The 27,025-nt window shown below is 37.6% G+C and overlaps 1 protein-coding gene across 4 annotated transcripts in view; it reads left to right on the top strand.

Moving 5' to 3' along the window:
* The window catches only part of LOC128690451 (X-linked retinitis pigmentosa GTPase regulator), an 83,597-nt gene that overhangs the window by 15,485 nt on the left and 41,087 nt on the right, over positions 1–27,025 (top strand). For 2 of the 4 annotated variants that reach the window (XM_070089739.1, XM_070089742.1), the window contains exons 5-9: positions 10,480–10,632; positions 15,474–15,620; positions 16,887–17,042; positions 19,490–19,648; positions 24,860–24,984. In XM_070089739.1, the coding sequence (XP_069945840.1) occupies positions 10,480–10,632; positions 15,474–15,620; positions 16,887–17,042; positions 19,490–19,648; positions 24,860–24,984 (740 nt within the window). The remainder of the gene's footprint in view (positions 1–10,479; positions 10,633–15,473; positions 15,621–16,886; positions 17,043–19,489; positions 19,649–24,859; positions 24,985–27,025) is intronic. The other 2 variants (XM_070089741.1, XM_070089740.1) reach the window with 2 other exon arrangements.

Here is a 27,025-nt window from a genome sequence, read left to right as displayed (position 1 = left end):
TTTTTCTCATGACGTCATCCTAACAAACTAGTTTACATTCGGTATACACTAGCTTTTCTTTTTTTTATGTTTTGTAATACGTACGTAGTTCTTGTTCTGCAAAGTTTCCTTTTCATTTCCCTGGGAAAGTGGGTTAGAATTCCCTCCCAGTAGTTTTGTCAAAGGTAACTAATATTCCAGAAACAAAGGGCTGATTACCTCTTTTTATGTAAGTAATTACTAAAATGTAAAAGTAGGAAATTTTGAGGTTGGGTTGTTTGAATGTGTGTGGATGAATTATGAATGTTAGGAAAGAAGCGATTGGTAATGAATGTACTGTAAGCTAGATTTTCTATCATCATGGAATAAAGTTGAAAGTGGTAGGAGTGTTTAACCTGGTCCAAATGTATACATGTATATACGTTTTTTCAACATTTGAAAGTATGTAAAAAAGTAGATCTTTTTGTTTTTCTACATTTGAAAATGTGTAAAAAAACTTTGATCTACTTTTTTTTTTGTTATATTTGAAAATAGGTAAAAAACGTACATCTACTTTTGTAGCACTACACATGTAAACGTAGATCTGCTTGGACCGTTTACGGGTTAAATGCAAAGAAGTTAAGTGAATTTAGTAGAGTGTACTTGCCTAATTATGGTTGTAGGGGTCAAGTCACAGCTTCTGTCCCCATATCTGAGAGAATGAGAAATGAGGAGAGGGATAATATTGAAAGAACAGTTATAAAAATAAAAAAAAAAAAAAAAAAAAAAAAAAAGGAATTACAAGGTGTTTAAAAGTTGTGTACTCTCTGCCTTCAATGCAAGATTTCAGAGCTGGAAAATGTGCAAAGAATATTTATGGCCTACATGTAATCAATAAAACATCTAAGGTACTGGAAAGTACTCTGGAATAGATAAGATTTCTTTCGGATTTTTAACCCTGGAGGGTTAGCCACCCAGGATAACCCAAGAAAATCAGTGTGTCATCGAGGACTGTCTAACTTACTTCCATTGGGGTCCTCAATCTTGTCCCCCAGGATGCGACCCACACCAGTCGACTAACACCCAGGTACCTATTTACTGCTAGGTGAACAGGACAACAGGTGTAAGGAAACGTGTCGAAATGTTTCCACCCGCCGGGAATTGAACCTGGGCCCTTCGTGTGTGAAACGGGAGCTTTAGCTACCGGGCCCTGATAGATACCTGATTACACTGGTCTACATGTACAGTGAAAATGTTTTGAATTTTTTTTTTCCAAGTTGGCCGTATTCCACCGAGGCAGGGTGACCCAAAAAAGAAAGAAAATCCCCAAAAAGAAAATGCTTTCATCATCATTCAACACTTTCACCACACACACATAATCACTGTTTTTGCAGAGGTGCTCAGAATACAACAGTTTAGAAGCATATACATATAAAGATACACAACATATCCCTCCAAACTGCCAATATCCCAAACCCCTCCTTTACAGTGCAGGCATTGTACTTCCCATTTCCAGGACTCAAGTCCGACTATATGAAAATAACCGGTTTCCCTGAATCCCTTCACTAAATATTACCCTGCTCACACTCCAACAGATCGTCAGGTCCCAAGTACCATTCGTCTCCATTCACTCCTATCTAACACGCTCACGCACGCTTGCTGGAAGTCCAAGCCCCTTGCCCACAAAACCTCATTTACCCCCTCTCTCCAACCCTTTCTAGGACAACCCCTACCTCTCCTTCCTTCCCCTATAGATTTATATGCTTTCCATGTCGTTCTACTTTGATCAATTCTCTCTAAATGACCAAACCACCTCAACAACCCCTCTTCTGCCCTCTGACTAATACTTTTATTAACTCCACACCTTTTCCTAATTTCCACACTCCGAATTTTCTGCATAATATTTACATCACACATTTCCCTTAAACAGGACATCTCCACTGCCTCCAACCGTCTCCTCGCTGCTGCATTTACCACCCAAGCTTCACACCCATATAAGAGTGTTGGTACTACTATACTTTCATACATTCCCTTCTTTGCCTCCATAGATAACGTTCTTTGACTCCACATATACCTCAATGCACCACTCACCTTTTTTCCCTCATCAATTCTATGATTAACCTCATCCTTCATAAATCCATCCCCCGACACGTCAACTCCCAAGTATCTGAAAAACATTTACTTCTTCCATACTCCTCCTCCCCAATTTGATATTCAATTTTTCTTTATCTAAATCATTTGATACCCTCATCACCTTACTCTTTTCTGTGTTCACTTTCAGCTTTCTACCTTTACACACATTCCCAAACTTGTCCACTAACCTTTGCAATTTTTCTTTGGAATCTCCCATAAGCACAGTATCATCAGCAAAAAGTAACTGTGTTAATTCCCATTTTGAATTTGATTCCCCATAATTAAATCCCACCCCTCTCCCGACCACCCTAGCATTTACTTCTTTTACAACCCCATCTATAAATATATTAAACAACCATGGTGACATTACACATCCCTGTCTAAGACCTACTTTTACCGGGAAGTAGTCTCCCTCTCTTCTACACACCCTAACCTGAGCCTCACTCTCCTCATAAAAATTCTTTACAGCATTTAGTAACTTACCACCTATTCCATATACTTGCAACATCTGCCACATTGCTCCCCTATCCACTCTATCATATGCCTTTTCTAAATCCATAAATGCAATAAAAACTTCCCTACCTTTATCTAAATTCTGTTCACATATATGCTTCAATGTAAACACTTGATCTACACATCCCCTACCCACTCTGACACCTCCTTGCTCATCCGCAATCCTACATTCTGTCTTACCTCTAATTCTTTCAATTATAACCCTACCGTACACTTTTCCTGGTATACTCAAACTTATTCCTCTATAATTTTTACAATCTCTTTTGTCCCCTTTCCCTTTATATAAAGGGACTATACATGCTCTCTGCCAATCCCTAGGTACCTTACCCTCTTTCATACATTTATTAAACAAAAGTAACAACCACTCTAACACTATATCCCCCCCTGCTTTTAACATTTCTGTCATGATTCCATCAGTTCCAGCTGCTTTACCCCCTTTCATTCTACATAATGCCTCATGCACCTCCCCCACACTTACATTCTGCTCTTCTTCACTCCTAAAAGATGGTATACCTCCCTGACCAGTGCATGAAATTACCACCTCCTTTTCTTCCTCAACATTTAAAAGTTCCTCAAAATATTCTCGCCATCTACCTAATACCTCCCTCTCCCCATCTACTAACTCCCCTACTCTGTTTTTAACTGACAAATCCATACTTTCCCTAGGCTTTCTTAACTTGTTTAACTCCAAAATTTTTTCTTATTTTCATTAAAATTTCTTTACAGTGCCTCTCCCACTCTATCATCTGCTCTCCTTTTGCACTCTCTCACCACTCTCTTCACCTTTCTTTTACTGTCCATATACTCTGCTTTTCTTATAACACTTCTGCTTTGTAAAAACCTCTCATAAGCTAACTTTTTCTCTTTTATCACACCCTTTACTTCATCATTCCACCAATCACTCCTCTTTCCACCTGCCCCCACCCTCCTATAACCACAAACTTCTGCCCCACATTCTAATACTGCATTTTTAAAACTATTCCAACCCTCTTCTTGAGTCACTGAAAATGGAAATGCTACTTAAAGTTGCAAACTGGCTCTATTTGTAAAGATATGGATTCAGGCCAGTGTTATCTTTGACCTGGGAAGGGAGGAGGGTAAAGAAACTGTACAGGGAAAAGGTTCTTGATATAAATCTCAATGCATAATTGTTTAAACCTTGTGTGCAGTTTCCTATAACCACAGTGTGTAAATGTCAAAAAAAGAACTTACAGTTTCTTTTATCCAGTCGATCTACAAATTTTGATTGTGAAACTGTTCAAAATTTGTAGATCAGTGTAATGTTCTGTACATGTGCCAGATCATCCAGGCTGTGATGAACATATGAGCCGTGGGCTCCTGGCAGTAACAGCCTGGTTGATCAGGCAAGCACAGACAAACTTGGCCCAGGGCTGAGAGTAGGCAGTAGGCAAACACTCAGAGCACTTCAAGTGTATATGAAAGGTATATGGAAAGTATGTGGTAAGTCTGACCTCAATCTGCCTCATTAAGTGGAATGAAGCCACTTGATAAGTTAGAATGAGGCCAGACTTATCAAGGAAGATTTAAATAAACACTGTTTTAGAATCTGCTGCCATCTGGCTTAACAATACATTGGTAGTAATTCAGAATATGAGGAGCTTCAGTATCCTGGTTTTAGCTAAAGTGATTGTAGGCCATCAGCACACAGCTGTCAGGTGATGTCATTAAGCATTTTGTACACCTTACCTGCCCTACACCTAACCTCTATGCTACTATACATATACATATTTATATACACTTACCATCTCCCACAGGTAGGACAACTCCCCCTCCCCCAGAAAAAAAGAGGAAATATATTCCACTGTCATGAATACCACCTGGTGGTTCACACTTACACTCACTCACCCATTTGACCATAAACAGAAATATTAATCTCAATCTTAAAATAATGAATCCTGTGATACTCCAATACTGAAACTATGTACTGTGCCAAAACAAAAGCATTCACATTGCTAAACTCTCAAACTAGTATTTAGTCACTTAGCCATAATACCAACTTACCTCATAATTTGTAATATTTTAAAATTAAGAATTAAACTAAGTCTGCCCGAAATGCCTAGCCATGCTAGGTGTTCTAGTGGTACACTCTGTAATCATTATTTTACTACATGTAAACCACACAATAACCAAATTCTGTAAACTCAGCATTGTAATCCTTATAGAGAATAAACTTTGAATTGAACTTTGAATCACTTGTGCAGTTGCTGTCTTGCCAGCAGTATTCTGATATGAGGTCAGATGACCCTCTGAACTGCAGCACCCTCACCCCTTCTTTAGAGTGCAGGCACTGCTCTTCCTGTGTCTAGGACATGAGTCTGGCTAACCAGTTTACCTGAATCCCTTGATAAATGTTACCTTGCTCACACACCAGCATCATATCAAGTCATGAAAACAACTTCTCCACTTACTCCTATCTAACAGCTCTCACACATGCCTGTTATGTGTTAGAGGGTCATGAAATCGTAATGACACAATTGCAAACAAACTGGTCTGGAGTTTTGAGACTCTGACTGCGGGTTCAAACCCCACCCATGGTATGGTGTGTTAGAGGGATAATTATCATCCTAGGATGACAGCTATCTCTCCTCCTCCCATCCTAGATCTATATACCTTTTTAGTTGCCTTATTCCACTCCATCCTCCCTAATTGCCCAAACCACCCAAATAGCCCCTTCTCAACCCTCTAAATTATGCTTAGAATTATACTTATTTTTAATATATTTAAATAATTTCCTGTGTTAAGCTTTGCCCAAAGTGCTAAGCATGTATTGGCTTTGTAGTAACATTACTACCAGGTATGTACAGGTACTCCTTGACTTACAAGGAAGCTATATTCCCATGAGCCCATCGCAAGTCAGATATGAATACGTACTAAACAAATAAGAAAATAAGTAACTACTTTCATTGAATAAGTAAATAAACAAATAATTACTATAATTAACTAAATACCAGTATTGAAAATTAAGTACATGTAGTATATGAATACTAGTGCCATCCAACTTACGACCGAGCTTGGTTCCGACCAACTGGTCATAAGTCAGAATGGATGCAAGTTGAGCCTTAGAAAATTGTCAAAATACTGGGTAGGACTTAATGTCAAACCTTTGCTACATAAAGTACCTACATAATATCGTATGTTACTTTTACTAAATATTTTACTACTGTATATCAACATGACAGTTATTGTAATGATTGTTTTATTTTTGTATTTAATTTTTACTTTACTTTTTATGCTTTTAGTACTGTATTTTATACTGTAAAGTTTAGGAGAAACACTGTGTACAACACAAACTCCAGTACATACACAAATAACCCGCACATAAAAGAGAGAAGCTTACGACGACGTGTGACTTTGTCAATGGTCCAAATCGGACCGAAACGTCGTCGTAAGCTTCTCTCTTTTATGTGCGGGTTATTTGTGTATCGTTCCAGTCACGGTATTGTGCCTTTTTTGTTATTTACAAACTCCAGTGCAAGATTCAGACTTCCTCTTAGGGGCCATGGTGAAATTTACTGTCCAGGTACTTACATACAGTACAGTCAACACAGTATGATGCTGCTGATAGGGCAGGGTATCTCAGTGATGCTGCCTGAGTGATGTGAGAGGTCTCTTGAGATGGCGCGTTGCTGTGAGTAGCAGTCAACTGTCATACGGAGGTATACATCGGCCCGCCCAGCCCTGCTGCCAGACATACGGTCATAAGTATGAGTGGTCGTACGTTGAGCAGGTTGTAGCTGGATGGTACTAGTACAAGTTACGGACATGCTGCCATCATACTGGGTAATTATCTTTAGTTTCAGCTCCAAAGTAATTGATTTTATACCATCGTTAAGTGGAAATATCACAAGTCGAACAATTGTAAGTCAAGGAGCACCTGTACGTGAATAATATGAGAATTTTGAATATGAATTTATATTTCTTCATTTCCTCTAGTTGATGTGAGTTACATTTGATATGCCATGTTTGATTAATAAAGAAAGGAGTTTTTCCTATTCTGGGTTGAATTGAGGATGGAAAATTGGAAGGATGAAAATGCAAAAGGGTTGTACATAGATGTTTGGAGTTACAAATTTATTAATGGGTATACAGTACAGTATACAGAAATGAATGGTATTGCATGTGAATGATGTGAAGGCTAGCCTGAGAACATAACCCTTTCACTGTCGCTGTCCCCATAATTAAAAACGTGCTAACAGTGTCATTATTTTTCAAAAAGAAAAAAAATTTTTTTTTTTGGAACGGTAGAGAATCTTGTTCTGAAGGTAATGACACAAAAAATGTGAAATTTGATAAATACATATGGAATTATGCAGGCACAAATTTGGCAGACTAAGTGTAATTTATGCATTGGTGATTTTGGCCACTGAGAGTCCAGTGCTTAATTAAACCAAATTTGTAGCTGTTTTGCTAGTATGCCTTCCATTCTGTCTGAGTAGAAGAAACTGCCTATTCAACTATGAGAACAATCCTATAAAATGCATGGGTGTTGGTAATTTCAGTTTAAAAACTAGTCCAAAACAAACACTAGACATTCCTGCCACTAAAGTGTCCTTTCCTCTGTTCATTAATCATGTCCCCAGGCGTCTCCTTTATTACACTTATCCTCCATTATGAATCCATCATCACACAAAAATCCAAGTTTTTAATGTTTCTTGCATAAAATATAACCAAGAATGATTGATCATGGTTTAGGCTGTCCCAATAATTGAAGCAAACCTTGCAAAAATCCATAAAGCAAACTGGGAAGGATGGGAAAATTGCCCAAAAATCGAATATTTCCATTACTATTTGAAGTTAGTTTCATTCCTGAAACTGACCAAAAATTATTTCTATTTCACTTGTATGTCTTCTTTTCTACCAATTGACTCCCAGAAGCAACCAGTAAAAGTATAAAAACCACCCTAGAAAACACCTTAGTTGCTATTTTAAACCAGTCATTATGTTAGAGGTTTGCTTTTCCGACCATGCACACTGCAAGGGGTAGGATTTTTAATATTGTTCACACACTCCACACAGACCCATTCTCATGTGTAGGTCAAAATTTACCACTTGCAGCACATTTGAGAGTGGTGTGCTCAAACCATGGTTCTGCGTGAGCAACGCTGCCATCAATAACATAGATGTATGTACGACACTTTGAAAGGGTTAACCCTTTGACTGTCGAAGGGCCCAATCCTGAAGTTGCTCCTGGTGTCGCAAAATATTCGAAAAAAAAAAAAATTATTTTTTCTTATGAAATGATAGAGAATCTTTTCCCGATTGTAAAGACACCAAAAAAACGAAATTTGATGGAAAACTGACGGAATTACGCTCTCGCGAAGTTAGCGACTTCGGCGATATTTAAAAATCGGCAATTTCGCCCACTTTGAGCCCTATTTTCAGCTAATTCCGTTATTCCAGTCAACCAAACTCATAACTATTTCTTCAGAACTCTATTTTTTCTATCGATTGAGCACAAGAAACTGCCCATTTACCAATTTCAACTACCCAATAACATGGTCAGAAATTTGCAATTTGGCCAATTTCACGAAAATTAAAAAATACGACAATTTCAAAATAAGGTCCAGAATGAACAATGCAGACATTCCTGGCTCTAAAATAAGATTTTCTTTGTTCATCAGTCATGTCTCCAGGTCCCTGTGATATTACTCTTGCTTTTTATTTTGAAATTTTATTCAAACAAAAAATAGAAGATTTACTGTTATGCAGACTACTGCAATACTGTAATAATTGTAAAAATTACATCAACCCATTCATGACTGCGTATTAGAATGGCTATTTGGACATTTATTGGACAATGACATCATTTGTTTACTTTTGAACATCGGCAAAAATCAAACATTTCCTGTACTTTGTGCTCCATTTCCAGGTTCTTTTTATAGTAAAATTAATCAAAATCACCTCCATTTCTATAATATAGTTTCCATTCTATCAAATGAGACCATGAAAACGAGAATACAACCACAAATACTATACGAAAATAGACCACAAAGTTGGCATTTTAATTAAAAAAAACGGTCGGAGTTTTTTTTTTCTCATTATGCACTGCGTGCTCCAGGATTTTTTTTATGTGGTGCACACTGACCACACAGACCCATTCTCTCACATGTGGGCCTACTAGCTTTCTCCTGCCTGATTTGAAGCCGCTAGAATTTATGAGTACACGTATATATACGTCAAACACGGTACCTCACAAACGTATATATACGGCCGCGACAGTCAAAGGGTTAAAGGCAAGTCGTCGCGAAATATTTGAATTTGAGAAATGTTGGTTAGGACTGAAAGCGTGCATAGTTAGAGGTGCATATTAAGCTATATTTGCTTTCTGAAGGTATTATGGCCTATTTGCAGGTTTTTCAGGCAGCAAACTATATTTTTTAAAATTTCTTTCGTTCACTTGCTGAGAGAGGAAAGCCAAAAGTTTGCTTGCAAATGTAGTTTTACTCTTAATAGTGGCCCTTTAACACTGATTTTTGTTGTTACAGAAATTTTCCATAATGTTTCTTCATGAATATGAGGTTTGTGTCTTTTTGAAATGAGTAAATAATTTTTTACTAATAATCTTGCTCTAAATCAGTAAACTGCCATATTGGTTCTGATCGTTACTAAAAGTCTTGGTTTAGTATAAGTTTAGTATGTTGAACTCTCTAAATTTTTATGATGTATGGACTACATATGTATTTGCTTAATTCTTGGTACAGTATAGTTGATCTGCATGATGTTGCAGCTAGCATGTTTGTAGGCTTGAACACTATAATAAGTAAGGACTGTGGGTGTACTGTAAGCCATAGTTTATAGTAGTATGTATATATTGATAGAATGTGTTGGTAGCCAGTCAGTTTGCCTCAATGTTCCTTGAAAAGACTGTCTTAAGAGAAAGACGGGGGGTGTAATCTTTTGTTTTCCACCTTCACCTGCAGCTATCCTTTATTGTATTTAGCACTCTTAAATTCCACATTGTCTTTAGAAACTGCATTTTCCTTTTCCAAGCAATTCATTGTTTCCCTAACAGATTTCACATTATCTGGTTTTGCTTCATGACATTGCTTTCACTCTTTCCAGCATTTGTAAATTTAGTACATATATCAGGAGTTGCTTCATTTAAGAGTGCCCACCCTGTCAAATTCTGTTTCCTTTAATAAACTTGTAAGGTTTCTGTTTGTCTCTTGACACTTGGAGTGTAGAGAATGGTGGCAACCATGATGCTTGGAGAAGATTTTGCATGTTTTCCTGTTTTGAATTCAGGAATAAACACAAAGGTATCCTAGGCATGGCTCACTACTAATACACAATTTTGAGAAGAAATTTTGGACGATATTTTGATCTGTTATAGACCATTGTTGTCATGAATTGATAATAACCCAGGATGGTGCAAAATATTACAGGTTTTTTCTTGAAATTGTGGGTTAGTTGTCGATTGTTCCAGCCGTGGTATTCTAACTTTTATTCTCCTTGGGTATTGTTTTTGTAGCTTTTGTTACTAAAAGTTGAATATCATAATTGTTCTTTTGTAGGTGGTTTCATAAAGTCAAATTATGTAACCATTATTAAACATGTAGATAATTGTGTGTGCATGTTTATGTAATAGTCTTGTATTTCTTTTTCAATGCATGGAGGCTTGGTTGTATTTACAGTTTATATACATGCTAATGTGCTATATAATTTTATCTTTCTGATGAGATATAATATTTTATGATATACTTAAGATACACAGTAATAAGCAGTAATTATAAGTACAGTATGCTGTAATTTGTACAGATTTGTATAGCCCTATAGGTATAATACTTATGTGTATACAGTGTGGTAAAATAGTGGCCCTTAGATGCCAGTTAAATAAAATTTTTTGGTGAGCAGCATCTGGTGCAGTATATGTTTGGGGCCAAAATGGTGATGGGCAGCTAGGAACGGGGGATAAAGAGGACCATCTCTTCCCGGTGAAGGTACTCAATCTCGATACTCCTGCTGTTGCTGTGGCCGCTGGCAGCATCCACTCTGTGGTCCTCACTGGTATGTATTCTTTTTTAAAATTTTTTGTGTACACTTTCAAAAATCCTTTACCAGCCTCTTCAGACAGTAATTGTGATAACTTCTGCTTCAAATCAAATTGCTCTTATCGACGTCTGATGATAGAAATGGATTTTGGGAATTGGGTACATCTTTAGGGTAGGGGAAATGGTAGCTGAAAAAAAAGATTAGAATTCTCTAAAATAAATAATTTATGGTGCTGTATATAGTAGTGGCTCCAGAATTTGTGTAGGATAGAAGAGCCAGGATTACATTACTGCTGAAGTTTACACCATTCCTTGTTGTGGTTATGGACCAGTACATTGCCAAATCCTCGTGTAATTAAAAAAAAATTTAGGAGCATTCAAAACGCTTCCTTGACCTGCAACCCCAACAACACTTGAGGAATTCAGTGAGAGAAATATCAACAGCTTATGGCATGGCAAAATGCCGAAACTTGTAAAAAAAAAAAAAAAAAAAAAAAAAAAAAGCCAGGGCCAGATGTAATGGAACTTACAGAGCACTAATGTAGAGAGCCAAGGTACATGTAGTTTAGCTAAATCACTGGATGTCATACTGCATGGACCTTCTTGGCATCTAGTTTCTGCTGACCACCAACTAGATGACAGTTCATTGACATTGTCCAGTATACTGCACCTCTGCTCTAGTGACCCAAGATTAGTCACACTCCTATGATTTCTCACCGTCCTGCTCCACTTCTGGTTAGTGTGACTTTGTCAATGGTCCAAGTCGGACCGAAACGTCGTCGTAAGCTTTTCTCTTTTATGTACGGGTTATTTGTGTATCGTTCCAGTCACGGTATTGTGCCTTTTTTGTTATTTCTCACCTTACTGTTTCCTTCACTTGAAAAAGATCTTAATAAATTGGAACATTGTCCCAGTAAGTGCATGTAAATTGTTTTTTCTTCATGTGTGAGCATGTTAGATAGGAGTGAATGGTTTTTATGATGTGATGTGCTATTAGAATATGAGCAAGCTAACATTTATTAAGGGATTCTGAGAAACCAGTTAGTGGACTTAAGTCCTGGAGATGGGAAGTACGTACAGTGCCTGCATTCTGAAGGCAGGGTGGGGCTGTTGCAATTTGTAGAGATCTATGAATTGCAGTACAGGTGTGCCTCTGGCAAGTCAGTGATGGAGTGAGTGATGGTGGGAGATGGCCAGTTTTTTTTTTTAAGCCTTAATGCATGACCCATCTTTTTCCCTCTTGTTTATTCTGTGGTTCACTTTATCTCTCATAGATCCATCTGCTGACAAGTCCACTCCCAAATATCTGAACACTTATTCACTGTACTTCCTTCATACTCCATCTCCAACATTTTTGTGCACTCTTGCATGTAGTATATTGCTAATGTTCCTCTTTTCATGTGTGCCTAAGGAGACAAGCTAGAATTAATGCATACAAACTACTGTAACCTTTATCATATTCTGTTTCTCACTCTTATGTTACAGTGACTGATATTTCACTCTTGCTCAGTATTTTTCAATGTACTACTGGTAAATGCATATATATTACATGTACTTTACAATATTATTTTGATATGTCACAGTATTTAAGAAGCTGAACTGAAGCATACCTAGAGCAAGAAGACTCCCAGATTTATTGAAAAGCAATATGATAAGTATAAATAAAGGTTTATGCTCGCTGGAATACAATGTTAAATTCATTAGAGATGATGACTCTCTACACTATTTTCTGCACTGTTATTTTATTGATAAACGGCCATTCAAGGTCGAAAGCCCATCAAGGAGGTGTCTTGATGCCAGTGAAGGGTTCTTTATCCAGGGAGTTGGAGCTACCCTGCCCATCTTCGGATTGAACCTATGACCTTTATGATTCCCTCATGATTATAATGAAGATTAATGATAGGATGAAAGCTTGTAATTCTTAGTAAGGGCTGCACACTGGTCCAAGTGCAGTATTGATTATTACATCATGCATTCCTGGGTAATTGTGGTGTGGGGAGTGAACTCCAGTGTCATCCTGCGGTGAATGGGAAGAAGGGGCGTTGTGATGGGAAGTAGGGCTATGGCAGTGGGAAGAAGGGGCATAGCGATGAGAAGACGGGCATGGCGATGGGAAGAAGGGATGGTATTGTGTGGTAATAGGATATATAGAACACCCTCAGTTTAAAGGACTTAGCAAATATGGAACAAGATATGTTGGGTCAGCTGATTTTGAATCTCTGTACGAAGTGCATTGGTTAAAGAGTTGAGTGTCATGATCCTGGCAAAATTTCTACACTAATCACCATTACCAGTCACTCACTAAACCTTATTAGTCTGCCTGAAATGTCCTGGTATGATGGTGGCTTTCTTTGTTACAAATAAATTGTAAAATGTAATCACACAGTATAACCTTTGCAAAGAAATAAATTGTTTTGTTTAGTTAAATGGACTGTGTGTGTGTGTGTGTGGGGGGGGGGGGTTGTGTGAGGGAGGGTTGGGTGAGGGGAGGGCTGGGTGGGGGGGTGTGGGTGTGTGTGTGTGTGTGTGAGTGGTTTGTGTGAGGGAGGGTTGTGTGTGTGTGTGAGGGTTTGTGTGAAGGGGGTTGTGGGGGTGTGTGTGTGTGTGTGTGTGTGTGTGTGTGTGTGTGTGTGTGTGTGTGTGTGTGTGTGTGTGTGTGTGTGTGTGTGTGTGTGTGTGTGTGAGGGGAGTGGTTATGTGTGGTGGTGGTGCCAGGCAAGTATGTGTGAGATGCCAGGTTTAGGGTTGAGCAAGAGTTATGTGGATTACAATTCTGGCTAAGGAATGCAACACTGCATGATAGGACATTATGGATTGGGGTACGCTCAACACACCTTTCTGTCACGTGCACTCTTATTTAGCTTAGTGTTACTGACTCTGAGTACATTTGATAACCTTTCCTCTTAAATGCTGAAGTTCATATATGCTTGTTTTTTACAAATCAAATAATTCTGTCTTGATTATTTGTTTGCAAAAATTATTTTTCAACTGGCATTATTCATTTTTTCATTGTTGTAGCCTGTGTTTTAATAACATAATTTTGAGTGTGTATAAGCATCTTGCAAACTCATTGAATATTACATAAATATTGTTACTGAATTATAAGAGATGTAACATAAGCTTGGCAGGATTATCTGTGTGGATTGTTTTTGATGAAAGAAGTGATGGGTCATAACACTATATTACAGAGTAATAATTGTGGTCAGGCTTGCATTATTTACAGCATGGCTGGTGCAAGTGTTGCTAGTCCATAGGGAATATGATCTGGTGTGTTATCTTAACCTTGATGTATATTGTGTTATACATCTTACGTTTTCATTTCGTATGAGCATTGAGCACCTTACTAAATGCTATAAGTTGGAAAAGCACTACAGACAATAGCACAACTAAAGATTTAAATGCCAGGGTATGACATAGGGAGATGGTGATTTTTAATAATTGGTACTTAGCAACCTTAAGAAATTGCAAGGTGTTAGTAATAGCAGAAAGAAAGGACTGGCTGGAACCATCCAGTCTCATATTGACTTGTGGAGGAGCACCTTGTCCCAGCCATTCTTGTTAAAGCTCTCACCGTGGTGCCAGGGTACTGAACGCTTTTGTCGACTTCCCTGTATTTAGTTTGTTTAATTCTCTCCATTTATGTACAGTATTTGGAGTTCATTTAGCTTGTGTATTAATATTTTATGAGCATGTGGCTAACACAATTAGCTACAAATAATATTTTTTCAATATATTATGGTAGTTAGATAATATTGCTTGAGAGATTGAGAGACTGTTACTGTATTTTACTCCTATATATTGTTGTGGCTATTTGCTACAGTGCTCGCCTATATGTAGCTGCATGGGTCAATTCTCGGCTCTTGGCTCCACCTCTCATCTTGCTGCTTGCCAGATTTATTCCCTCTGAGTCTCTTGGGCCTTATTGCACTGGCCTCTCCCACTTCTTTACCAGGTTCATTCCACTTTACTGTAATTGTGTAAGCTATTTTATTTTGTGGCAGATATTTGAGCCATTGATGATTTATTTGAGTTGATACTGAAGCTATGCACTATTTACAGGATGTGAGCTTCACATGATTGTTAGGGCAATTGATACCTTGTGTGATTACCTATTTGTAATTGAATGGGTAATAGCAGTGTGGCTGTGTTAAGGTGCAACTTTGAGTGGATGAAGCCCCATCATTGTCATCAGTACTGCTGAACCTTGGGTAAAAATTATTGACATGACCAAACGAAGTATGTAATGCATGGCTTGGCATTTCATGATTGTCAGTTGTTCTAGTAATCATCAGTGCACCCCTCTCCAGCATCCCTGTGCTGGAGAAGGGTGCACTGTCCAGCATGCTTACCCCTTCCAATCTCACTCTCACCCATCTTCAAACTCAACCCTTTGTACTCCTTCAGATGCATGTTCTGATAGGCATGTGTTTGCAGCAGTTGTGTGTGTGAAGTGGGTATGCTGTTATGCATAGGTGTAAAGCAGAATCCTGTATTGTCATGCATAGGACTGTGACTGAATTTTGTGTTTGTACTGCATATTGAATTTGTGCTGTCTTGTATAAGTTTACAATTGTAAATTGTTTGTGTTTTGTCATGCATAGGTCTATAATAATTTCCTTGTAGAAATATTGTAAATCATTAGTGTGAAGACATATACAGTTTTGTTACACATTGTTAATAAGATAGTTACTAGTGAGCATGGGTGTGTGCATGCATGTGTGCATCAGTAACTTACTGATGAACCTCAGTGATGATAGTTTAATATGCGACATGCCAATGAGAAAAGTGGAGTAATTGCAGGTTGAATAAAGTACTGGTGTAGGCAGGGATGCTTCTTAAGAATCTTTGTTATTACAGAGAGTGGAACATTGTACATCTGGGGCAGCAACAGTGAAGGTCAGCTTGGACTCGAAGTTTTGGAACAGTTGACACCTGCGTTTCTCATTTTGCCAGAGCCAGCGATAAATGTTGCCTGTGGATACTACCATAGTGTAGCTGTCACTGGTATTGTGCATTCCTGGTGTATTTTCTTATTATATGTTACTGAAATAAATATTTATCTATGATCTGTCTTGGGAAAATTCACTTTTATATAACTCAGTGTATTTCTGCAAAATTGTATGCTATATTTAATATATTGTTGTACCTGTTACATTTTTATATTATTTTTCTGTGTATATTTACTACACACCTCAAGAATCCTATTGTAATTATGTCATAATCATATTTTTTAAAAAGACTGGAGCGCACTATGAACCTTATGCATATAGCATTTAATTTGATAATTAATTAAAAGAATGCTTGTACTGTGTTCACAAGTTAATGATAATGAACCAGTTAGTTTAATGCAGCTTACTGCTATGTAGCTGACTGTATACACTATGAAAATAAAACACCTGGCATTACAATACACTTAATGCTACGTAATGCTTTGTGATTACATGATTTGATGCTGCATTCTTGTTTGTATATCATCCGAAGAGGCAGTCTACTTGTATCAAAAGTTTCCAAAAACCCATAGTTAAGTTATACATCTGGTAGATACATGCTTTGCCGACTTGTACCTTAGACTAGCTTAAAAAAATCTTTCTACAATTGCTACCTGGGCTAGGGCCAGGCCTTTCTGCTAATTCCCTGTTCAACTAGGCTCTCAGGATAATTTCTCAGGGAATGTCTGATGCATCTTGTTTTTGTCTGTTATTTCTCAGTGATCAATAAATTTACTTAACTTCCCTTATGTAAGCCATTTTTACATTCTCTGTGCATGGATTTGATTCTGTACTTCAGTGAGGTAGTGCTCAGAGTATTTTTGTGTTTGGGATTGTTATATATCTGATTAGTTTCTCATTGTTCATGAAGATCAAGTCAAGTCTGTTTTCGTTTCTAGTAGGTTCTGTTATCTGTTGGTTCAAAGCAAACTTATGACAAGGCCCCAGTAGCTCTGTGGTATGTATCTGTTGGAATAACATACATCCAGGTACTGTTTCTGGGAAATGCTGTTATCTATCATCTTAAATTTAATATGTGGTATGTTGAAATCTCTGATGATGAAAATAGGTGTAGAATTTTCAAGGCACTAGAGGCAGCTATTTATCATTGTACACCTCATGTGGTACCTCTGAAGTATCTTCATCAGTCCTCGTGGATTTTATTCACGATTGTAAAGAAAACTTCATTAGTGTTTAGTTGTGAAATGTGTTAGATGAGTTAATTGTTTATCTTTCTTTGGAAATAACAGTGCCTTATTATGATTGTATTTACTCTTGCCAGAATCTGGGAAAGTTTATTCGTGGGGTGAAAGTGAATATGGAAAGCTGGGGTTGCCAGCAAACCTACTACCCTCTCACCACCTCCCTCAGTTAGTTCCACTCCCAGAAAAGATTATTCAAGTTGCTGCAGGAAGTGCACACACACTCTTCCTGTCTGGTGAGAATTACCCAAGTACTCCTGTATGCTGGTGCTACTAGGTATAATGTTTAACAGCTTCATTATGCACCCTATACCCATCCTGTTCGCAGTAGTCAGGATTGCAGAGGCACATAATGGGTCTAGGGATTATGAATTTTTTTTTCATGTGCACATTACAAACTAATGCAATATATTTGAAATTTGTGATCCTAACCCTAATGGCTTTTAATAGAATAGTTAAAACCAAAGACTAGTTTGTGAGTTTTCAAATTTATTAGGAGTTAGTATTTCTGAGTCTGGGTTTGTTTTTGCAGAGTGGTGTGCATTATGGCTTTGCTTTTTTTATTTTTATTCAGAATTTTTTTTAAGTTGTGCTGTTAGGTTATTCATATTTTGCTTTTGTTCAAAATTACAATTGTTTGACATCCTTCTATTCACATTTATGTAGTTAATGATATTTAATCTCTTAACCATGTGTGTTTGCTTTCTCCACTGGCACAGTCTGTTGAACACCGACATCTATGTCCACTGTTAGAGAGGTATGTGAGCATTGTTGAGTAAGTCTGTATGTTTTACTTATATTGTGTGTGCTTTTGTTAATCGGCTAGAGTGCCACTTGTAGTCATAAAATGAATTAGCTGAATTAATCTTCAGTCGCCTTGTAATGGGTTCTGTACACTGCTAATCCAGTCCTTCACTTTGGAAATTGTTTCAGTTGAGCATCTTCTGATCATAAGTATCTCATTGCTACTAGACTTTGACCTCATGCTATCTTGTTTTATGCACTAAACATTTCAAAACATTTAAAACCTAGTGATAAGTTCCCCAACTTGTACTTTGCTGCCTCGAGACCTGATATCTACCATTTTAAGAATTGGAGCATTAGGGACATGGTATAATAGTTTTCCTTAGCTATGCTGCATGACACTATTATTGTACATTTGTAATGGTATGATGCAAATATACTGAAAGATTTATGGTGCTGTTTAAAAAGTAAATTAAAAAAAAGAAGTGTCGACTTCAAAGTGAAAATGGGGCTATTGATATTATCTTGAAAACAACTTGGTTAACAGTGGTACATCAAGCTACTAACACCATGATTGTAATAAGAATTACAAGTATAGGAAGGAAATTGCTTTCAATGAAGATACTCGTTCAGTATTTCTAATGTATTTACTAATTTTTAATCAAGTATAAAATCTTCGGCAAGTTTTATAATCTTGAGAAACTCCTGACTAAATCAACATTCCACCTCTCCTCTCTCATGATAGTTCATTTTTATATAATTTATTATCAACAGTTATTGCCAACCATAAGAGACAAATTTTATCAGCAGTTTTTGACACCAGATATTTTTTACTGTAATTATAGAATTGGACTAGTGCTGAATAACCTTTGTGTATGAGATGCTCTCCATGACTGTAAGTTAGATCAACATATTAGCTGAGAATGTGTGGTATGTTGCTTATTGTTATGTTGAATGCTTTATTGCATGTCACTGTAATCAACTTTTTATATTGCTTAAACTGCTTCATGATTTTTTTCCATATTTCATGTGCATTTTCCCTGTAGGTATATGTTTAAAGTTATTTTCATTGACTAACCTATTTATTGTGATTTGCATACGTTCTAGAGTCATACAGTGGACTCCTGCCATATGATATATGGACTGAAGGACTAGTGTTTATTTTTTTAACATGGCCGTCTTCCACTGCGGCAGGGCGATTCGAAAAATGTGTTAGATCACATTTCCTCATACAAGCCTATGATATAAGTTGATATGTGGACTTGATTGATAATAGTCCATTTACGTACTGCAAATGATAACTTGACTTAGCACACTTCTACCTCTCTTCATATGCTGAAGACAAGGTTTCACATGATAGTTCAGCCATCTTGCAATCGAAGTATTTGCTTACATTAAGTAATAAGAATGTTGTGTGAAAAATAATGAAAATTGACCCAGAAAAAATTTGCTACTGTATAGATTTCCAGTGAGAAAAAAAGGAAGAAATTAAGATGAACTTAAAAAGAATAATATGAATGCCCACAGTTTAAGATTTTGGAAATATGGGGCAAAATCCATTGGGTCATTTGAATTGGAAATGGTGGATGAAATTCTTTGGTTACAAAATTGTCCTTTGTTATGATCAGGGTAAAACAATCTCTATCCACCATGTTGTCCATTATTTGCCACCTGCTCCTCATGATAAGTTGGTTAAATAGAGGGTTGACTGTATTGTCAGACCTTGAACACAGATAAAAGTTGCAGTAAAAGCTTTTATTGGGAGAAAGTTTCAGTGTAAAACTTTATAAAGTCACTTTAGAAACTGTTAATTCCTATGTTTGAAGGTTGCAAAGAAATTTCTAGAATACATTGTTAATTCGCTGAAGAAAAGTGTTAGTTTAAAGTAAATATATAATTATGTATGTGTCAATGTCAATTAATTCAAATATTGTCATAGAGGGTGGAACAGTATATTCGTGTGGCTCGGGGAAAAGTGGAGAGCTTGGGCAAGGTGGCGGCAGCTTAGAGTGTTGGCTACCACAATCGGTGGCTGAGACGAACACCACGCCCATTGTGACCATAGTTGCTGGTGACAATCACTCTTCTGCTATTACAGGTATGCCTTATTAGCATTAATTTATACTATTATCTCTAGATTTGTATTAGATTTTTACATATTGTACCTAAATGTATCTATATTTTTAATTTTTTTTTTAATGCAGCAGATGTCTCCCTCCTAGAAAAGGTGACCCAGAAGAGGAAACACTTTCATAAAGTTTTTCTTTTTACATTTAGTAATTTTAGTAATTTGTACAGGGAGACGGGGTTGCTAGTCCCTTGCTCCCAGCATTTTAGTTTCCTCTTAAGACATGCATAACTTATGGAGGAAGGATTCTTCTGCACTTCCCTGTGGATTATTTTTTATTAATCCCTATACAGTGGAACCGCGGATTTCATCCGGTGCAGATATCGTACAATTCGGATTTCGACCACTTTTTTGGGGCGAAATCTTACCCCGAGTTTCGTATTTCCGCTAGGAAATCGTCCGTACCAGACACGTCCGCCTGAGCTGCTCATATGTTCGTGATACTAATTTTTTTTTTTTTTAACAAGTCGGCCGTCTCCCACTGAGGCAGGGTAACCTAAAAAGAAAGAATATCCCCAAAAAGAAGATACAGTGGACCCTCAACCAATGATATTAATCCGTTCCTGAGAGCTCATCGTTAGTCGAAATTATCGTTAGTAGAGTTAATTTTCCCCATAAGAAATAGTGGAAATCAAATTAATCCGTTCCTGACACCCCAAAGTATTTAAAAAAAAAAAAAAATTTACCACATGAAATATTAATTTTAATACACACAAACTGAAGAAGACATGTACAATTACATGACACTTACCTTTATTGAAGATCTGGTGATGATTGATGGGATGGGAGGAGGGGAGAGTGTGGATGGTGTTAGTGTTTAGAAGGGGAATCCCTTTCCATTAGGACTTGAGGTGTCAAGTCCTTTTCCGGGGTTACTTCCCTTCTTTTAATGCCACTAGGGCCAGCTTGAGAGTCACTGGACCTCTGTCGCACAACATATCTGTCCATAGAGCTCTGTACCTCCTGTTCCTTTACGATTTGTCTAAAATGGGCCACAACGTTGTCATTGTAATAGTCACCAGCACGGCTTGCAGTAGCTGTGTTAGGGTGATTTTCATCCATAAAGGTTTGCAGTTCAACCCACTTTGCACATATTTCCTTAATCTTTGAAGTAGGCACAATGGATTCCACAACTGGCATAGGCATCTCAGGGTTAGCCCCAAACCCTTCAAAATCTTTCTTAATTTCCATACTAATTCTCACCCTTTTATCACAGGGATGGCACTAGAAGCTTTCTTGGGGTCCATCGTGACTTATTTTGCAGGTGCAATCACTAAAAACGCTGTGATAATATGAAATGTTCCGATTGTATGTTTGGATGCGAGCGCAGTGGCTGGCTTGTAAACACTGAGCAGGCCACATGTGGACACGTCTCGAATGGAACGAATGGTGTTGGTTGAGTTTTTTAGCGCTAGTCGAGGCAAAAATTTTGCGTTAAAATGTATCGCTAGTCGGATTTAACGTTATACAATGCCATCGTTTTTCGAGGGTCCACTGTACTTTCATCATCATTCAACACTTTCACCTCACTCACACATAATCACTGTTTTTGGAGAGGTGCCCAGAATACAACAGTTTAGAAGTATATACATAAAAAGATACACAACATATCACTCCAGACTGCCAATATCCCAAATCCCTCCTTTAAAGTGCAGGCATTGTACTTCCCACTTCCAGGACTCGAGTCCGGCTATATAAAATAACCGGTTTCCCTGAATCCCTTCACTAAATATTACCTTGCTCACACTCCAACAGCTCATCAGGTCCCAAATACCATTTGTCTCCATTCACTCCTATCTAACACGCTCATGCACGCTTGCTGGAAGTCCAAGCCCCTCATCCACAAAACCTCCTTTACCTCCTCCCTCTAACCCTAATTTTTTTTTTTTTTTCAACAAGTCTGCCGTCTCCCACCGAAGCAGGGTGACCCAAAGAGAAAGAAAATCCCCAAAAAGAAAATACATTCATCATCATTCAACACTTTCACCTCACTCACACATAATCACTGTTTTTGCAGAGGTGCCCAGAATACAACAGTTTAGAAGTATATGTGTATAAAAATACACATCTCTCTCCAAACTGCCAACCCTAATATGTAATAATAATCACTCTTGGGCACATTAAATGTCTTATTTTAGGTTAATATAGACATTTTCATTAATCCATCTATATTTTCTTCAAAAATATACAAGAAACACGTTACCTAGCATATAAACTTGTTATTACTCGTTCACTAAGAGTGTCCCTCTAGTCTTAATGCCATAGTAATAATACTAATACGTAATAATAATCACTCTTGTGGGCATTGAATGTCTTATTTTAGTTTGATAAAGACTTTTTTGTTAATCCATCTATACGATATTTTCTTCAAAATTATATAAGAAACACGTTACATAGCATATAAACATGTAGTGCTGTGGAGGTGTGCTAGCCAGGCAGAGGGAAAACATAATGTTTTCTCTGGTCCAGCATCAAAGAAAATGTGTATGAATCTGCGGTGGCCCAGTCACCACCCTTTAAACATAATGCTTTTCTTTTCAATTCTTGGCATGAATTGTTCATTATTTCTCCCTTTGTTTATGATGGCATCTAAAGATAGTTGTTAGAAACGATTAAAGTTAGTGAATATGGTATGTCATTGGTAATATGGCTCTGGGCCGCATTAAATATCATGTCGCTAGGATGTGGAAGAGTTGGTGGAGAATTATCACCCTAACAAAGCTGTTGCAAGCCGTGTCTGCATGGACCAGTGACTCTCAAGCTGGTCCTAGTGCCAGTAAAAGACAAAGAAGGGAAGTAACCCCAGATAGGGCTTTGATACCTGAAGTCCTTATGGACAGGGATTTCCCTTCCAGACAATAACCTCGCCTCCCTCTCCCCTCCCCGCCATCTTCCATATGCCAATAAGTCTCTTCAGTAAAGGTAAAAGTGATTTAATTGTTCATTTGTAAATTAAAATTAGTCATTTATACATGTATTTATTACTCATTGTTTTCTGTATGTAAAACTAGTTATTCTCTATAAAATGCTATATTTTTTGGTTGGAGGGAGGGGGTAAAGGAGGTTTTGTGGGCGAGGGGCTTGGACTTTCAGCAAGTGTGCGTGAGCGTGTTAGATAGGAGTGAATGGAGAAGAATGGTATTTGGGACCTGACGAGCTGTTGTAGTGTGAGCAGGGTAATATTTAGCGAAGGGATTCAGGGAAACCGGTTATTTTATATTGCTGGACTTGAGTCCTGGAAATGGGAAGTACAATGCCTGCACTTTAAAGGAGGGGTTTGGGATATTGGCAGTTTGGAGGGATATGTTGTGTATCTTTATACGTATATGTTTCTAAACTGTTGTATTCTGAGCACCTCTCCAAAAACAGTGATTACATGTGAGCGAGGTAAAAATGTTGAATGATGATGAAAGTATTTTGCTCTTGGGGATTTTCTTTCTTTTTTGGGTCACTCTGCCTCGGTGGGAGACGGCCGACTTGTTAACCCTTTGACTGTCGAAGGGCCCAATCCTGAAGTTGCTCCTGGTGTCGCAAAATATTCGAAAAAAAAAAAAATTATTTTTTCTTACGAAATGATAGAGAATCTTTTCCCGATTGTAAAGACACCAAAAAAACGAAATTTGATGGAAAACTGACGGAATTACGCTCTCGTGAAGTTAGCGACTTCGGCGATATTTAAAAATCGGCAATTTCGCCCACTTTGAGCCCTATTTTCGGCTAATTCCGTTATTCCAGTCAACCAAACTCATAACTATTTCTTCAGAACTATTTTTTCTATCGATTGAGCACAAGAAACTGCCCATTTACCGATTTCAACTACCCAATAACATGGTCAGAAATTTGCAATTTGGCCAATTTCACGAAAATTAAAAAATACGACAATTTCAAAATAAGGTCCAGAATGAACAATGCAGACATTCCTGGCTCTAAAATAAGATTTTCTTTGTTCATCAGTCATGTCTCCAGGTCCCTGTGATATTACTCTTGCTTTTTATTTTGAAATTTTATTCAAACAAAAAATAGAAGATTTACTGTTATGCAGACTACTGCAATACTGTAATAATTGTAAAAATTACATCAACCCATTCATGACTGCGTATTAGAATGGCTATTTGGACATTTATTGGACAATGACATCATTTGTTTACTTTTGAACATCGGCAAAAATCAAACATTTCCTGTACTTTGTGCTCCATTTCCAGGTTCTTTTTATAGTAAAATTAATCAAAATCACCTCCATTTCTATAATATAGTTTCCATTCTATCAAATGAGACCATGAAAACGAGAATACAACCACAAATACTATACGAAAATAGACCACAAAGTCGGCATTTTAATTAAAAAAAACGGTCGGAGTTTTTTTTTTCTCATTATGCACTGCGTGCTCCAGGATTTTTTTTATGTGGTGCACACTGACCACACAGACCCATTCTCTCACATGTGGGCCTACTAGCTTTCTCCTGCCTGATTTGAAGCCGCTAGAATTTATGAGTATATATACGTCAAACACGGTACCTCACAAACGTATATATACGGCCGCGACAGTCAAAGGGTTAAAAAAAAAAAAAAAAAAAAAAAAAAAATGGGTGTCTGGAATGGATTAATTGGATTTACATTATTTCTTATGCGAAATGTTACTATGGTTTTCATCCATTTTGGATTTCGACTGACCTGGAATGGATAATGGACGAAAACTAGGGTTCCACTGTATATATAGTTAGTCTTTTATTATACTCTTTCTTATGCTGGTAGGAAACTGTTGATATGCAGGGAAGGAATAGAAGGAAGATGGAGGAGAGGAAGTCTTCAAAATGCCAATACATTTGGTAAAAATGAGCAAAATTATCATAATTGCAGAGTAGTGCTCATAAGTCATTAATTCCAAAGTACCAGTGTCATTATGAAATTGTCATTCTCAATAAAATAGATTTCATATTTTCAACCAACCCATACAATCTATCATTGATCTTTTACTAGAGTAATATTTACATCAAGGCACATTTGTAAGTCATTATGGTATTAGTATTTATAATGCATTTTTTTTGTTCCTAGTTTTGAGCATTTTTTAATTTTTTTTTTATAAGTACTAATTAGTGATATGTATTCGCATTTTTTAAGGCAAAAAATTTTGTTCCTAATATAATTTGTATTTCCTGCACTAAAAGAGATGTTTATTACAGAGGACGGGTATCTTTTGACCTGGGGTTGTGGTCGTCATGGTAAACTGTGTCAGGGAGAGGAAAATTTTTCCTCTCAGTTTCTTCCAGTAATTGTTCGCAGATTACGTCACATAACAGTCATTTTGGTAAGCAACTTCTTATTTGTGAATTTTCACTTCCTCAGATGTAATAACAGAGGCAAAAATATTTATACATGTAGTTTTCAAATCAAGCATTATATATTGTTTTTAGGACAGTAATTCCCCCATATCCATGGGGGATATTTCCCAAGACCTACTGCAAACATCTGAAACCTATATACAGTAGGGCCCCACTTATACGGCGGGTTAGGTTCCAGGCTGTCGCCGGAAAGCAGACATCGCCGGAAGGCAGAACTCCATTTCTTTCCATTTATAAATGCATATGAGGTGAATCATAGAATTGATGAGGGGAAAAGGGCGAGTGGTGCACTTAGGAGTCTGTGGAGATAAAGAACTTTGTCCTTGGAGGCAAAGAGGGGAATGTATGAGAGTATAGTTTTACCAACACTCTTATATGGGTGTGAAGCATGGGTGATGAATGTTGCAGCGAGGAGAAGGCTGGAGGCAGTGGAGATGTCATGTCTGAGGGCAATGTGTGGTGTGAATATAATGCAGAGAATTCGTAGTTTGGAAGTTAGGAGGAGGTGCGGGATTACCAAAACTGTTGTCCAGAGGGCTGAGGAAGGGTTGTTGAGGTGGTTCGGACATGTAGAGAGAATGGAGCGAAACAGAATGACTTCAAGAGTGTATCAGTCTGTAGTGGAAGGAAGGCGGGGTAGGGGTCGGCCTAGGAAAGGTTGGAGGGAGGGGGTAAAGGAGGTTTTGTGTGCGAGGGGCTTGGACTTCCAGCAGGCGTGCGTGAGTGTGTTTGATAGGAGTGAATGGAGACTAATGGTTTTTAATACTTGACGTGCTGTTGGAGTGTGAGCAAGGTAACATTTATGAAGGGGTTCAGGGAAACCGGCAGGCCGGACTTGAGTCCTGGAGATGGGAAGTACAGTGTCTGCACTCTGAAGGAGGGGTGTTAATGTTGCAGTTTAAAAGCTGTAGTGTAAAGCACCCTTCTGGCAAGACAGTGATGGAGTGAATGATGGTGAAAGTTTTTCTTTTTCGGGCCACCCTGCCTTGGTGGGAATCGGCCAGTGTGATAATAAAAAAATAAATGCATATAAATGCCAGACAACAAGTTTACACTAAATTACATTAAGTTAGTAATAGAACTAGGCATTAAAAACACACAAAGTAAAATACAGTCACAGTAAATTCATTACTTTAAGTATTTGTATTATTAATGTAGGGAGAGAGGTGAGTAGTACTTATTTGTATGAAGTCAGGTGCAGGTAGCCAAGGTGTAGGTAGCACTGGCTCCCCGTCTCATACTTAATATACAGTATTTAAAACATCCCAGAGAGGTAAAATGCACGTACAGTACACTCATTATTTACCTTAAAATATGTGTAGTCTTAATATAGGAAGAGAGGTGAGTAGTATTTATTTGTATAAAGTCAGTGTAGGTAGCCAGTAGGTGTAGCCTGGGCTACACCTATCAGCTACCTACACCTATCGGCTACCTACACTGTGGTCCAGAGCCATATTATTAACATCGACATGCCTTGTTCACTGAATTTAATCATTTCTAACAACTGTACCTTTAGATGCCATCATAAACGAAGGTAGAAGTAATGAATAATTCATGCCGAAAATTGTAAACAAAAGCGGAGTGGGGGAGTGGCTGGGCCAAACGCAGATTCATACACGTTTTCTCTGAGAGCTGAACAGAGAAAACGTAATGTTGTCCCTCCACCCGGCTCCACAAGTATTATTATCAGAGCATATAAAATATGCAATAAATGCCAGACAACAAGTTTACACTAACTTATATTAAGTTAGCAATAGAAATAGGCATTAAAAACACAATAAAAGGTAAGATACACACAGAGTACACTTATTACTTACCTTAAAATATTAATATTAATGTGTGAGAGGTGAGTGGCAGGGTGTTTATTGAATAAAATCAGAATGGCACACCATCATCCTCTAACTTGGCACTTAAAGCAAGAGGCTTACGACTTCTCTTTTTATTACAGCTAACCTTAGACGCCATCGTCAATGAGAGCCAACTAGTTAACGAAAGAGTAAACGAGAG

This window comes from Cherax quadricarinatus, chromosome 29, assembly GCF_038502225.1.
Source record: "Cherax quadricarinatus isolate ZL_2023a chromosome 29, ASM3850222v1, whole genome shotgun sequence".
NCBI lineage: Eukaryota > Metazoa > Arthropoda > Malacostraca > Decapoda > Parastacidae > Cherax > Cherax quadricarinatus.
The sequence above is the reverse complement of the archived record's forward strand: the minus strand, read 5'-3'. Positions and strand labels throughout refer to the sequence as shown.